A 16,228-nucleotide genomic window follows, 5' to 3' on the forward strand; every position below is an offset into this window, starting at 1 on the left:
GCAACAATTCTGGCTATTCGTGGAATAAAAGTGGACATTGTGACGAGCTCTCCAGTTCTTGCCCGACGAGACCAAGAAGAGTGGCAAAGGTTTTTTGAAATGTTTGGTGTCACCTCATCTGTAGTACCACCACATTACTCAAGTGACTATTCACCAGAGAAACAAGAAGAATGTCTTAAAGATGCTTACCAGAAGCAAATAGTATATGGCACAGTGGGAGCCTTTGCAGCTGACACACTTAAACAGGAATTTGAGAAGAGGACTACTCGCGATACAAGGCAGTTTGAGCTTGTAATAGTGGACGAAGTGGACTATATGACCCTGGACAATGGAGTTCAAGTAACATTCTTGTCCCATGAATCTAGTGGACTCAGGCATGTGGAGCAAGTGCTTTCCAACATATGGACCATGATATCTAGTTGCCAACCAATTGAAATGCTTGAAACAGGAGAGGTAAAATGGGCCACAAGAATACAATACTTTCATAAAGCCACAACGGCAGCCGTTATGGGACTGGAAACATCAGACATGTTTTCTGCAAATGAGATCTTGTTGCCCGGAGTGACTTTGGGATTCTACACACATGAGGATCTTGAAATGATACATCAAGCCGAGAGTAAGAAAGGAAATGAAGGTGGTGAGAATGAGGACAGAATGTCCACAGCACTGTCTGAAGTCATGAAAAAACTTGGAGTTTCACAACAGTATGATCTTCTGAGTATATTTGAGGAGGTCTTGGAAAACAGTGTAGTATTTAAGCGCTATTCCTTAGAGAACAAGAAAGCCAAATGTTTTGAGTCTCAAGAAAAACAAGGTGACCTTAAAGTTGAAATGCTACTGTTGGAAGGAGGACTGGCATGTGAAATCATGTCTGAGAAATTGCTCATTGATGCAACTGTAAGCACAATAAAATCGTCCATCAAGTACTCAGATAACCTCCAGACAGCTAAAGTATCTGACAACTTCATTGTCATCCCTGTTTTCTTGAAAAGCTATATTGAGAATCAGTTACCAGTGTTTGTCGAGAATGCACTGAAGGCTGTTGAGATGACCCGTGGCAGAGAATACATGATTGACACCTCGCCGGCTGCTGAAAGAGACATCGCCAGTAGTCAAGACAGAGACAAGTATAATGCAGTAATTCCAGTGGACTTCAAAGCGAGCGGTGTGCTGGAGAAAAACAAGAAGTGGGGTAATGGTCTGCAACAATTTTTAGAGTTCAAGCACCAACTTGCAATTTCACCATTATCCAATGTGACAAATTACCTGTCAAATTTCCATTATTTCAAAAGGTACCTCAGTGGGAGAGGTATATTTGGTGTTTCTGGTACATTAGGAGGAAAAGCAGATCAGGAATTTCTGGCAAAACACTATAAAGCAACAAGCTACATTGTACCTGCACATCGTCATAAAAGGGTGGTGGAGCTACCAGTCATCCAGATGAAAGGTGGAAATCACCAATGGATCCAGACTATTTGTGAAACGTCATGGAAAGTAGCAGAGAGAGGACAAGTTGTCTTGGTAATTTGTGAAGATGTTAAAACAGCAGATGAGCTATACAAGAGAATACAAGATGAAGGCAGAATAAAGGCAGAACAGATTACTCTGTACACAATCAGTGAGAAGCACAACATTGAAAGAGAGAAATTCTGTGCAGGCAGAATCATCATTGCTACAAATCTGGGAGGACGGGGGACAGACATAAAGGTTGATGAAAGTGTGAATAAGTGTGGTGGTCTTTTTGTTCTTCTTACTCATTTTCCACACAACCGAAGAGTCGAGAAACAAATATTTGGTCGTACATCTCGAAAAGGCAATCCTGGGATGGTCCAGATGGTTTTGAACTGTGATCATCTCGCACCCGCTTACCAAGGTCAGTCTGTAGAAATCATGCGCCAGCTAAGAGAGGATTATGAAATTAAACGAATCCAAGACATGGAAAATGATGAGCTGGTTGAGATAAACTTAAAGGAAAATCTATTCTCCGGGTTTTGTAAGTTGCTGACGGAATTTGAAGTGCATTATTTAGAGAACGAAAAACTGGATCCCATGCGAATGCAGCTCAATGATATTCCTGATTGTTTTAAACATCATCAGCTGAAGTTTGATTATCAGCCTGCCATAAATGCTTTGAAAGAATCTTGGGCCTTGTGGTTAACCCTTCATGAGGATCACATCAATAGGCATGACGACTTTGGACAACTTGAAGCAGACCTTATCAAGACAATAAATGAAACAAGTGGAAAGCTGCTGCGAGGAGAATGTGATCATTTCTATGATCACGTCAAACAGGCAATTGTTAGAACTGATCTACACTGCCGAGGTGAAAAATCCAAAAATGATTACGGAGCTAAATCCTGTTGGCAAAAAGTTGCAAACTCTGACCCACACTACAGGGCTGTGGCACTGTATAACCAGGCATACATCACTATTAACCTCGGTAAAGGTAACTATAAAGCAGATGCTATGAACCTGCTGAAAGATGCAAAGAAGTCCATTGATGTCTACATCTTAGAAGTCTCAAACACAATGGTCTCATGTAACTTATCAGTCACTGGAAACAAAGATCAGAGCACAGAGAGCAACAACTTTCAGAGTCAAATGGAGGCCAGAATGAACATCTTTAAGTCTTGGATGACATACATTGATAATGCATTGATTAAACTTAAAGAGCTGGAAAAAGATGACGCCATTACAGAGGAGTGTTCAGTCTACATGCTGTCTGGAGAAAAGAATTTCATCATCACTAATGAGCTGAGATCTTTATACGACTATGGCCTCGGTGTTGTTTTTGAGGTGCAAAAGAAGCCCAAGTTTTGCATAGATGCTTTTATATGTTTCATACTCGGCGTGGTACAGGTTCTTGCTGGGTTTCTTGTTTGTGCGCTGACACTTGGAACAGCCAGCCAGTTTGGATTGGGCCTGATTTCAGAAGGAGTGAACGACATGATCAGTGGAATAGAGGGGATGATAAAAGGCACATTCGACTGGGCGTCATGGGCTATATCTAAGAGTATCAGCATTGGGCTTTCTTTGATAACGGCTGGCTTTAGCAACATCAAGAAAGCAGTTTCCTCAGTGTTTAAAATGACAAAAAGTCTCCTCAATGGTACAAAGTCTTTTTCTTCTGTTGCATCTGAATTCATCAAATCAGGAAAGGCAATGTTTACTTCATTCAAAGGAGGCGTTCAGTCTGGTTTATCATCCGTCAGTAAGGAATCTTTTAAGTCTGCGATGAAAAACATGACATCTTCTACAGTGATCAAACAGAACTTCAAACTTGCAACAAAACATGCAGTCCAGGAAATTGGGAAACAGTCTGTGCTCACTGCCATGAACTACGCAATGGATGCAGCCCTTCAGGAAGTCTTTAAGAAGATTTTACAAAGCAGCTTTGAGAATGTTGTTATTTCATCAGTGAAGCAGAGCAGTGAACTCGATCAGACTCTTGTAGAGTTTATCAGCTCAGGCATTCCGAAAGCTGCATTGACAATAGAGGATTTCAAGATTGACCAGAATTATGAGGATCAAATAATAAACCTCTGTGAAGAGGTAATTCCTGACCTCATACTGGACTGTACCACAGCACAGGATGTTATCAGTAAACTCTCTGAGGTGTGTGAAGCATCATCAGATCTTATGAATAAAGCAAAACTGTCAGGAGTATATGAAATGGCAAAGCTGGCTTTGAAAGTAGCTGAGTACTCAGTAGATCTAGTTCAAATATTGGGTTCCATACCAACAAAAGAGATAATACAACAGAAATTTCTTCCTGAATATTTGGAGTGCATCGGTGAGCTTCAAAATGAAATGACAAAGTATGACCAAGATGGACGACACCATTTACAAGATGTTCAGCGTTTTAAAAGAGAACTTCTTCAGACTATTGCCAAGAAGGTGTCTGAACAATTCATCATTTCCTGCTCTGAACATATAACTTCTTTAATGACAAGTACATTAAAGAGTCATTTGAAAAGCGCTGCAGGAATGGCACTGAACCACGTCATGCAAAGACATAAAACTCAGCGCTTCTTTGATGACCAGAGGGAAAAACACAACAAGAGATCTGCGAGCCACAAGGAAGTGGAACAGCTGTCAGATGAGGAAAAAACAGAGCTAAAGCAGTATACAGAAGATATGTGCAAAGCTGATCATCCTACTACAGCCCTCGATGTGTATGTGCTCACAAAAAGCAACCTGCTCGGTGGAAAAGGAATTGAACTCACTGTCATTGATAAAAATGGAAAACAGCTCACTGTGGAACGTTACCCAGGAACCAACAAATCAGCAGGCGATATAAAATTGACATTAACCAAGCCTGCAAAAACCACACATCCATCACAGTAAGACTTTTCACTAGAGCGTTATATAGCTCACATATAAAATAATTGTTTCAGTGTTAATGCTTATGAACTTTGAGTACTGAATGTAATTACTTTTCATTTTACAAACAGAGCTGATACACAGCTGTACAGTGGCCGTTTTGACATTGTACAAGATGATGGCAGAATAGTCAGCGTTAACTCGGATCATCAGAACGCTCTTTATCATGCTGTAGCACAAGCAACTGGCAGCGAGACAAAGGACCTAAAGATGGAAGCTTTGATGCTACGCAAGAAAGTGAAAAATGAGGTGAGTAAACTTAGTTTCTGGCTCTGATTTCTTTACGTGACTGTGTGCCCCTCCTGGGTGCCAGATTTTAGTTCTAGATCTGCTCATATTTACTGATGTACTGAAAAAAGAGCCCACGAGGCTATCAGTCCTGATGTGAATCGGATTTTTAACAGCAGGTGTTCATTGCTAGTGCGCAATCATCACTTAATTAATCAGTTAATTATTTAATTCACTGCAGTTGCTTTGCTCTTTAGATTGGACCCATATAAACACTGGCTACGTTTACATGCACCCAAATAATCAGTTTGTAATCGGATTGATGGCTCAATCGGATTGAAAGAGGTGGTTTATTCCTTTTCTAATACGATCGGATTGAACCATGAAACTGAAAGAACTGCGCATGTGCATTGATGCAGAAATAACAACGAGTGACTCTTCCTTTTGAATAAAGTGTTGTATAAATGCGTGTCCTGTCATTATAACTCTCATTTCACTCTGCAACTGTGAAGTGGAGCAGGACAGCCTTGCTTTGGATACTAATCCACAGGCAACCCATTTTGGGCATGGGGGGCTTTTTTTTGTGTGTGATAAATATGAGCAGCACAGCGGTTTATATGTATATTTCTCCATAAATGGGATAAATTAATTCTTCTGTTAAAAACAAATAAAGAAACCGTTTAGGAGTGTGGTTATAATGTGCAAACTGTGAGAAACTCCATATTATCTATATGTCACTTTCACTTTTCACTTTCACAATTTGTGCACATCTCAAAAAAATCTATTCCGATTTGAAGCTTGTGACATATAAACGCGCACATCAACCAGATCTCTTTATTTAGCGTTCATAAAAACACTTCAATCAGATTCATCAATCGTAATGAATTCAGTCTGATTGAACCAAAAAGTGTGCATGTTAACGCAGCCACTGAGAAGTGTTCAGTGAAGCTCTGAGATCGTGTGAAGTACATTTAATAAAATATGTTCGGCCAAAGTTGGACTTGTGAAATGGAGCTGCTCAACCAAACACAAGAAAAAGCGGTACTTCTTCTCCCAACCAAGCGGCTGATCTTCATCATCTTTAGCATCTTCAGTGCTAGCGTGCATGATGAACTGTAGAGATGCCTCAAGAACTGTGAGCTTCTCTGTAAGAGACAGTTCGTTATATCTTACAGCTTGATCAAAGGCAAATTGAGACCATACTGAAAGGTTGTTTTCTCTACAATATTGAACTGCAAGTTCATTCTGGAGTATCTTAATCCTACTCCAAATCTGGTGCTGCTGTATTTCTTTATCTTCTGTGACCTGGTACTTAAATAAAATATCTTTGAATTTTTCTTCAACATCATGAACCTACATAAATAAATGTGAAAAACAATATTGGGTCTATTACTTTATAACATGCTATATTATACATTAAAGAAATGTAATCTGAATTAAAAGTCATACCTCGTTCCACTCAATCGCAGCAGCATCATCTTCTATTTGCTGATGGAGAACTTGTGTGTATCACATTATTCTGACAGTTAAAGTTTTGATTGTTTTTTTGTTGGAGTGGGTGGGTTTTTGGGCTGGAAATCGTCCATACAATCTGGCAACACTGGTGTCTTTCAATGTAAGTGTCTTTGCCATCAGGACTTCAAGGGTGGGTAAAAACATTTATTCATTTAGCTGACGCTTTTATCCAAAGCAACTTACAATTGCTATATATGTCAGAGGTCACACGCCTCTGGAGCAACTAAGGATTGAGTGTCTTGCTCAGGGACACATTGGTGTCTCACAGTGGATTCGAACCCAGGTCTCTCACACCAAAGGCATGTGTCTTATCCACTGCGCCATCAACACTGCGCCACAAAGCACCATAAGAACAGCTATCCCCTTGTAAAATGCCAATGCAGCTGTAACGGGCTTCAACTGGATTCTTGATTTCCTCACTGGAAGACCTCAAGTGGTGAAACTAGGCCGGTACACCTCCAACTCCATCACCCTGAATGTAGGAGCCCCACAGGGCTGTGTCCTGAGTCCCCTGCTCTACTCTCTCTACACACATGACTGCATGTCTTCGCACAGCTCCACATCTATAATCAAATTTGCTGATGAAACTGTGGTTCTAGGCCTCATTCACAACAATAATGAAACCGCATACTTGGATGAGTTAGAGAAATTAACATCATGGTGCCAGGACAACGGTCTCTCTCTGAATGTGAGCAAAACTAAAGAACTGATTGTTGACTTCAGGAAGAGACAGCAGCAGCCCTATACACCTCTTATGATCAGCGGGATACCTGTGGAGAGGGTGAGCAGCTTCAAGTACCTTGGTGTAAACATCTCAGAGGACCTGACTTGGACTACTCACATTCAATCTCAGGTTAATAAAGCCAGGCAAAGACTGTACCATCTGCGACAGCTGAGGAAATTCAGGGTCTCACCAGCAATCCTGAAAACTTTCTGTTAAGGGGCTATAGAAAGTGTATTGACTCAGTGCATCTCAGTGTGGTATGGGAACAGCTCCAGTCATGACTGCAAAGCCCTGCAGAGAGTTGTGCGCTTAGCTGAGCGCATCTCAGGGTCTGCTTTCCTTTCTCTGCAGGACATTTACATCTGGTAAGCGCTTCCGTAGCCTGATGGCAAAAACTGAGAGACTCAGGAGGAGTCAAAATTATCATAATTATTTCATTAATAACACTCATGTTGTTCCAAACCCGTGAGACCTCCGTTTATCTTTGGAACACAGTTTAAGATATTTTAGATTTAGTCCGAGAGCTCTCAGTCCCTCCATTGAAACTGTGTGTACGGTCTACTGTCCATGTCCAGAAAGGTAAGAAAAACATCATCAAAGTAGTCCATGTGACATCAGAGGGTCAGTTAGAATTTTTTGAAGCATCAAAAATACATTTTGGTCCAAAAATAGCAAAAACTACGACTTTATTCAGCATTGTCTTCTCTTCCGTGTCTGTTGTGAGAGAGAGTTCAAAACAAAGCAGTTTGTGATATCCGGTTCGCGAACGAATCATTCAATGTAACCGGATCTTGTTGAACCAGTTCACCAAAAATAACAAGTTCAAATATGGGAGTTCAAACAAACCAATATCCCGGAGTAATTCATTTACTCAAACAGTACACTGACTGAAGTGCTGTGAAGAGAGAACTGAAGAAGAACACCGAAACGAGCTAGATAATGAACAAAACATTGACTCATCGGTTTTCAGATCGCCAGTACTTCTTTCGGACAGTTCGATTCAATTTACCGGTTGAAGAAAACGGTTGACCAGTTCTTTTGCATTCAATGTAATGGCGATGATTGCCCTTGATTCAAGCCTTCGGTTTACCTCCGCTCATAACACTAGCACAGAATCAGTTCAAAATCAATCATCAAAAGAATCAGTTTGGTTCAGATGCTCTGTGTGTCGGTCTGCTTCACACTGAATCACACATGCGCAGTTATCATCAGCTCCTCAGTTCTCGAATCGGACACGTCTGACAGAAACGGTTCTTGACTCGAGAACGAGTCAGTCTATTGTTCATTATCTGGCTCGGCTCGGTGTTCTAAAGCAGCTTTGTCATGATTTAAAGTGTAGCTGTTGATCCAGTGAACTGTTAGACCCATATAGCTTCTGTTGTTTGCTGTCCAGATGTTAGCAGTAGTGGAAACAAAATCTACCTCTTCCATTTCAGCCTTTAAATTAGCTTCCATCGTTGCATATTCTCTCTCCAGGTAGGAAGCAAACGACTTTCTGTGATGTTATCCTTACATTGTTGTGTGGGTATTTTCTCAATGATGCAGCAAAAGCAAGGTGAGTCCACAGTGGAAAGAGGTAGCATATCCTCCATGATATACCCAGCGACGAGTTTGTTCAGGTTCACTTACGGTTGGTGCTGGACGGGAGAAATCCAACTTCTGTTGTTTAGTTGGAGAATGTATGTGATTGTGCCCTGCGCCCCACCTTGTAACCTAAGTGTCCTGGGATAGCCAGGCTTCCTGTGACCCTGTGTAGAATAAGTGGTACAGAAAATGGATGGATGAAAATTAGATTCCTGGCCAATCATCATTACTTAGTCATCTGCATATGTGATGAGATGATCAGGATTATGTTTAATCTCAGATTTGTAATTTCTCACTAGATCCAGATAAACTTTGAGTCGTACACACCCCTGCTTATTCTCCAGAGAGGATATGACTTCTGCCTCAAAAACCCCAGTAAATACAGCATAACTGGAGGAAGAATAAAGAAGACCGACATTGCACTGCAGAACTACTTACAGAGTGTTAAATCCATCAGATGTGGTGATCGAATCTTGATCAGAATGTACCATCTTGGATTTGTTGGTGAATATAAAAGGTAAATAATCTGATTGCTGAAGGGGATTTCTGTTATTTAACATATGAGCACTGCTTATGGAGATCCACCAAAGAAAGAGGATTCATCTGAGAGACCAAAAGATTATTATAATTTAAGTATTTAAAAATAGTATGCATAACAAGGAGTGTCATGTGTCCATTTATGACGGTAAACTCAAATATTCCTCTGGGCCTATATTCACGAAACATCTCAAGGCTAAAAGTAGCTCATAACTCGCCAATTTAGGAGAAAATCTTAAAAATAATGGGCATCAGTCTTGAATTTAGGACTCCTAAATTTTTGTTCTAAGAGTATTTCACAAAACATTTTAGCGTTAAAATTTGCTCCAAAATCTTTGAAACGTAAAAGGAGTGAAGAGAACTCCTAAGTCACTAAGACCAAGTTTAAACTATCATAAAATGGCTGTTGCCAGCAATTTACCTTATCCCAACTCTAAATTTTTGATTATATCCTCAATATATAGCTGTTCTGGGCTACTGCATGACAGATGGAGGCACAGGTGCTATCATTTGCTCTTAAATACTTTGTAATTTTTGGTCATACAGATTAGAGTAATGCATCTTTTGTTTCTGTAAAGACTCTACGTGTGTAAAATAATTAAAGCAAACAGGATGCGCATTTTTCCATCTTGGTCTGTGAACTTGAGCGCATCACTTCGAAGTTCCTAACACATTCATAATTATTATATTTGCCGGTGCACTTTGTCAAGCATTTATTGTATGTGCTTGAGGGCTTATTAGGCTGTGTAAGCAATTAAAGGCTCATTATTATGATTTATATGGTTTATTAATAAAAGTGCAACTAATAGTCGACTAATGCTTAAAATGAATGACTTCTAGTCGACCAGAACGCGTTTTCCGCGCGTTTTCCGATATGTGTGTGTGTGTCATTAAGCAGCACATTAATACAGAATGATAATTAAAGGCTCTAATGCACACCTGTATATGTGTGTATTGTAAGAGCTAGACGACGAATGATGGTGTGTGACATCATGGTAGTGGTGTCCCAATCGTTAGGGGAAGGGGTATAAAATAGAATTGGGATTGGGCCTTAGCTTGTGATAAAAAAATTTTTATTTGAATGTGGAAATAATTTTTAATTTTAATAATTTAAATTTTGTCATTAATCACTTAGCCCCAAGTCATTCCAAACCTGTAAAAGCTCCGTTTGTCTTTAGAACACAATTTAGGATATTTTGGATGAAAGTTGTTGTCAGAATTCTCCATCTGCCATCAGACATGCTATCTGGGTTATATGAAGTGACAGCAGTGAGGGACTTTTTGAAGTGACTTTTTGTAAGTGAAGAAAACAAACATAATGACTTTATTCAATAATTCCTTCCACCGTCTCTTCTTGTTTCTCTCCATATCACCGTAGAGCTAAATACACGTAGAAACTGTGTACAGCAGCATACGGTGATAAGGACTTTCCTGGACCTTTACACTGTTATTTACTTGGCAGTCTTTGAGACAAGCCTCAAGTCTCAAGCCTTCAGGTTTTCATCCAAAATATCTTAAATTGTGTTCCGACGATGAACAGAGGTTTTACGAATTTGGAATGACATGGGGGTAAGGGATTAATGACAAAATTTTCATTTTGGGGTGGGGTATCCTTTTAAGATTTCTGCTTAATCCTTAGTAAAAGTTTGTCTCAGCAGCTTTGTGAATAGGTTTTAAGAGAAAACCTTTACTGCTATTTAGGATAACTCTTAGTGGTAAAATAAGCAGATTTCAAGCTAATTTCATTCTTTTTCATTCTCTCTGCGCAGTGTTGTAAGTGCTCGGGGGTCCAGTAAGAACACCACAGGAACACTTAACACAAGCCACATTCCACCAAAGGACTCCATCAGAATTGCTGAGTCTGTCATAGATAAACCAGACTCAGTGAGCGAGCTGAAAAATAAAAACCTGCCGCTTTATAACCTAATCAGCAGCATGAAGACGGACAGTAATGGATGGAACCTGATTGCCATGGAGGTTCTGGGACAAGATCACAGACGAGCTCTGACTACGGGTCCAAGCAGCCTCTCAAAGACGGCCAGGTAACATTCACATCCATTCTGTTAATGGTTATGTGCGAAATTCTCATGCAAGACAACTATACAGAATTCCAATTAAAATTACAGGAATTTGTAATAATACTAAACATTGAACATTTTAAGTACAGCATTTGGCTAGCTGCTGAGTGTTTATTTTATACATATAAAAATGGCTAAATCTGCTTTTAAAATTTTTTTCAGGAAACTTCTAGCAGACACCATAATTATTGGAGACGTGGAGCTTCTGCTGAAACGCTGCATGATTCTGCATCACCCGCTCACCTCACAAAAGCTGAGAGAAGCTCTAGGTAAGAAACTCATCCTGTGAAACTGCTGCGGTAATGCAATTACTGGAATATTATGGTTGTTACACCATGCTGCTTTTGATTTTAATAATAAAAAAGACTGTATTAAACACAGTAGCTCTGACTGCAAAGAACAGCTTGTTCACAGATAATCACAATGTAATCTTTGACCAATTAGATTAGAGAAATTAAAGAGTTTTATTGTCATTTGAGCAATACTCACAAGATATGAAATATAAAGCATGCATGGTCTAAGAGTAAAAGAGCTGTTGTGTTGCTGCACTAAATAATACGCTTGTGTGTAATTCCAGGTGAAAGCATTCCCTCTCAGTGCCACGTTTTGTCCGATGAAGGTATCCGAGGCTACTACAAAGCAGGATACAGAAACCTGGTGTCAGAGTACAGCCGCATGGGAATCCTGGATCAGAACCAGTGTGAGCGTCTGGACGAGTGGGTGACTCAGGACCAGCACGAGGACACTAACACTGCAGAGTACAGCCAGGTTCTGCAGGGGTTACAGTGTTAGTGAACACAAGATCTCTTCAGAGCCTTATGATACATGTGCTGACGGCTATAGAAAGCAGGAATTTACTAATCTCTAAAATTGCATTCAAGGCAAACAAAAAGAAAATAATAGCAAGTAAAGATAATTTTTTGTTGGTAGATCAGTTTTTTTTTAAAGAAAGGACCATAAAATAAGCATTTTAAACTTAAAATCAGTAAAAATATCTAGAAATACTGATTCTGTTGAATAAAATCTAATCTAGTGTTTTATTGTAGTTACTTGTGTTTGCATGATAATGATGTTCTAATGTGTGTGTTTGGGGTTTAAGCATTTAGAAAATCAGGGTTATTCCACATTACGTGAATTGAAGTCAAACATAAGAATGGTGTTGGGTTGTGATTTAATTTATAATATATGCAACCGGAATAATATCTAAAAACAAATGTCCATCTTCTCTTCAGTATTGCTCTGTAGTGTAGAACAGGAACATGATTCAAGCTCCTCTCTGATTAAGTTATAAAAACACTGTGAAATCATTAAAAATGTTTACTGATTTTATAATCCCATATTTTCTTCATAATCAGTTAAATGAATCTCCATTTGTTTTGTTATTAATCTGCATAATGCTGGTGAATGGATTTGTACTTGTAACTGATTGCATTTTCTGAAAATGTGCCAATAAAGTTTAATTTTATATATGTACTTATTTCATTCTTAAAATGAGATAATCACTCATCATTTAATTAACAGAGAAAATGGGACGGAGAAAAATGATTTAACATATGGAGTTGATCAACTAGACAAAAAGGTGAAAAATAAAATGGAAAAGTATAGAGCAGTAATGTTTTTATTATTATTGGCTTTTATATGTTTGGCATAATTACTCTGCAGTCAGTGTGTAAAAATGCTTGTTACAAATGTAATAAAATACTGAAAACTTGGGACATCAAAATGTTGGAGTTTTTGCTGATGCGAAAAAGTGATCCTGGAGCACACAGCACTCCCAGACGCATGTTACAAACTGTTCAAACTAAAACTACTGTCCTTCCAAAGAGTGGTACTAGACTCAAATCAGCTATTGTGATTTGTGAAATATTTCATAACACTCAGTGAAGCAGCGTTCATATTTGTCTTCCTCCAAAAAGAGAAGAGGTGATCTACATTTGATCTGTATCTGTATACTACAAGTGAAAGCCCGAACCCGTTTACAGCCTGACATTATTCAGTTGTGCGTACACACACAGCTCTTTTGCCTTTTGTCAAGAATGAGTCATTTATACATTTTTTAAAAATGTATTCACGACTAACATAGACTAGACCACTTGTAAGTTGGAATAAAGAAATAAAATAAGTCCAATTAACAAATAGACCAACGCACCAATAAAAACGAGTCTCTTTAACAAATTACATTAAGATACATTTTAAGTTAAGATGGGTATTTGGCAATAACGAAATTAAGATAAAGGCTTCTCCAGATTTGCTTCGCCACTAGCAGATGATATTTAATAAAAGAATAATGCCAACATTAGCGTAAATACTCTGTCCACATTATGCATTTAAGACTCAATTAATGATGTTCTATTCACAAGATTCGGGAGGAGCATGTCAGATACTTAGCCTAATCAAAACAGGTGGACCACAATCAAGTAATCAATACAACAGTATAAATATTGCTGACTTACCATTGACGGTTTATCGGTATTTTGGTTCGCTTCAATAGCACCATGTCTCAAAATAGAGATTCCTAGTCTGAAGGCTCATCCAGTTCTTCTCCGGTCCCATCACCACAGCCAGCCGGATCTAAGACCACCCCTACCCAGCGAGGCAACCAAATCGTGCCCCAGGCTCCAACCCGTGGGCGCGGCAACCACCTGACCTGCTGCTGCGGATACCCTACCATTCAGGAGAGATGTTTCTTTCAGTGGCCTGGATGGCAGGGCCGCAGCCTTCAACGTAGATGTTACCCCACCTGAGAGATAGCTCGCAAGCGTCTGTTCGATAGGGGGCAAGGCAAGGCAAGTTTATTTATAAAGCACATTTCATACACAATGGAAATTCAAATTGCTTTACTTAAAAGAAAGTAAAATAATAATGAAGAAAAATAATAACAAGAATAAAACAAGCAATTTTAAAACTTGTAAAATTATTTAAAAAATTACGTATTTAAAATGAATTTAAAACAGTTAGAAAATGATTTTACATAAAATAAAATAAAAAAAACAGTGAAAATATAGTGCAATCAGTTCGGACATTGCACAGTGCTCATTCAATAAATGCACAGCTAAAAAGATGGGTTTTAAGTCTAGATTTAAATGTGACTTGTGTTTTAGCACATCTGATCTCTTCTGGAAGCTGATTCCAACTGCAGGCAGCATAGTAACTAAAGGAGGACTCCCCTTGTTTGTCCTATTATGTCCAAAAACAAACCGCTCATTGAGCTTGCTGTGAGCGGCTTTTTCTGTGTCGTGCATCCACTGCAGATTTAATCTATTAATAGGACCCTCCATAACCTCCAGCAGTTCCACATATGCGGGGCTGGCTGAGAAAGCTCGGAAAAATCCTCTTCACCTTATCCTTCTAGCAGCATCCGTAGATGCGGCAATATGACATCACACAGCCGAGGCAAGGCCTGACCAATGTGGCAATGCGGGTCTTACGCAATACTGCCCATATAACAGTCGGCAGCGCATAACGCTCATGAACTCAGAGTTCCCTTCAGGGCCCTGATTCGACTATACCAACAGCAGCCTTGCTTGCAAGGCGGGAACCTCCAGGTTATAGAACCTGATAAATGTAGACGGCGAGGCCCAACCTGCCGCCATACATATATCCTGCAAGGAGATCCCAAGGAGATCCCCGTAAGCTAACGCTATAGCGTCAACTATCCATCTGGATAGAGTCTGTCTCGAAACAGCCATTCCCTTGGAACGTCCACCGGACGAGACAAACAGCTGCTCAGTCTGTCGAAAGGCAGCAGAGCGAGACACATAAGCTCTTAAAACCCTGACAGGGCAAAGAAGACTCAAGACTCTATCCTCTCCTGACACTGGCAGGGCAGACAGGGCAATAACCTGAGCCCGAAACAGCGTGTTGAGGGATTTCGGCACATAACTGTGCCTAGGTTCGAGTATAACCTTTGAGTCATTAGGCCCAAACTCCAAGCACGACTGGCTCACCGAGAGCGCGTGCAGATCACCCACACGCTTCACTGAAGCGAGAGCCAACAAGAATACTGTCTTGAACGACAGATGCTGAAGGCTAATTGATTGGATAGGCTCAAAAGGGGGACCCTTCAAGGCCTCCAAAACCGCCGCGAGGTCCCACATAGGGACTGACGGAGGTCTGGGAGGATTCAGCCTCCTAGCTCCTCTAAGGAAGCGGATGAGCAAATCATTCCTTCCTATTGACTGACCGAGCGCTGTTTCAGAAAATGCTGCGATGGCCGCCACATAAACATTGAGCGTGGATGGGGCTCTGCCCTTATCCAACAGCTCCTGTAGGAAGGAGAGAACCTCCGTTACCTCACAACTAAGGGGTGAACATCCTCAAGCTGTGCACCAGCTGGAGAACACCGACCACTTCGAGGCATACAGACGTCGTGTCGACGGAGATCTAGCCTGAGTGATGGTATTTAGCACTCCCACTGCGAGATCAGCGGGCAACCGTTGAGCGCCCACACATGGAGGGACCACAACTCCGTTTGAGGGTGCCAAATCGAGCCCCTGGCCTGCGAGAGGAGGTCACTCCTCAACGGTACTGGCCACGGGGCGACATCTGCTAACTGCATCAAATCTGGGAACCATGGCTGGTTCTTCCAAAGAGGTGCTACAAGCAGTATTGAACATCTCGTTTCCCTCACCCGTTCTATCACCTGCGGAAGGAGGGAGACGGGAGGGAAAACATAAAGCAGGCAGCACGGCCATTTCTGTGACAGCGCGCTTTCGTTCTTGGAAAAGAACGCGGGGCAGTGAGCGTTTTCGTGGGACGCGAAGAGGTCCACCTCCGCCCTGCCAAATCTCTCCCACAACAGCCGGACTGTTTGTGGGTGTAGAGACCATTCGTCCGTAGGAACATTGCCTCTGGACAGCCTGTCTGGACCCAGATTCTGTAGCCCAGGCACATGCACTGCCCTCAGCGAACGCACGCTGCGCTGAGCCCATACCAGGAGGCGTTCCGCCAGCCTGTACAGGTTTCGGGACCCGAGACCGCCCTGGCGATTTATGTAGGACACCACAGACATGTTGTCCAAACGGACTAAGACGTGGTGGTCCTTGATTTGGGGACAAAAGCGCATCAGCGCGTTCTCCACTGCATTTCTAGACAGTTGATATGATGGAGCTTTTCCCGTTCTGACCACAGGCCAAAGGACAGTCTGCCCTCGAGCAGCACTCCCCATCCCGAAGTGGAA

The 16,228-nt window shown here is 40.9% G+C and overlaps 1 protein-coding gene across 1 annotated transcript; it reads left to right on the top strand.

The window, feature by feature from the left end:
* Nucleotides 1–3,989: 3,989 nt before the first annotated feature.
* Nucleotides 3,990–11,926, top strand: LOC132106059 (uncharacterized). Its single transcript, XM_059511674.1, has 6 exons — nt 3,990–4,343; nt 4,455–4,632; nt 8,734–8,951; nt 10,741–11,013; nt 11,212–11,318; nt 11,627–11,926. The coding sequence occupies exons 1-6, from the start codon at nt 4,006–4,008 to the stop codon at nt 11,839–11,841; spliced, it is 1,329 nt and encodes a 442-aa protein (XP_059367657.1). The 5' UTR covers nt 3,990–4,005; the 3' UTR covers nt 11,842–11,926.
* Nucleotides 11,927–16,228: the final 4,302 nt, after the last annotated feature.

The sequence above is a fragment of the Carassius carassius genome, chromosome 26 (genome assembly GCF_963082965.1).
Source record: "Carassius carassius chromosome 26, fCarCar2.1, whole genome shotgun sequence".
Classification (NCBI taxonomy): domain Eukaryota; kingdom Metazoa; phylum Chordata; class Actinopteri; order Cypriniformes; family Cyprinidae; genus Carassius; species Carassius carassius.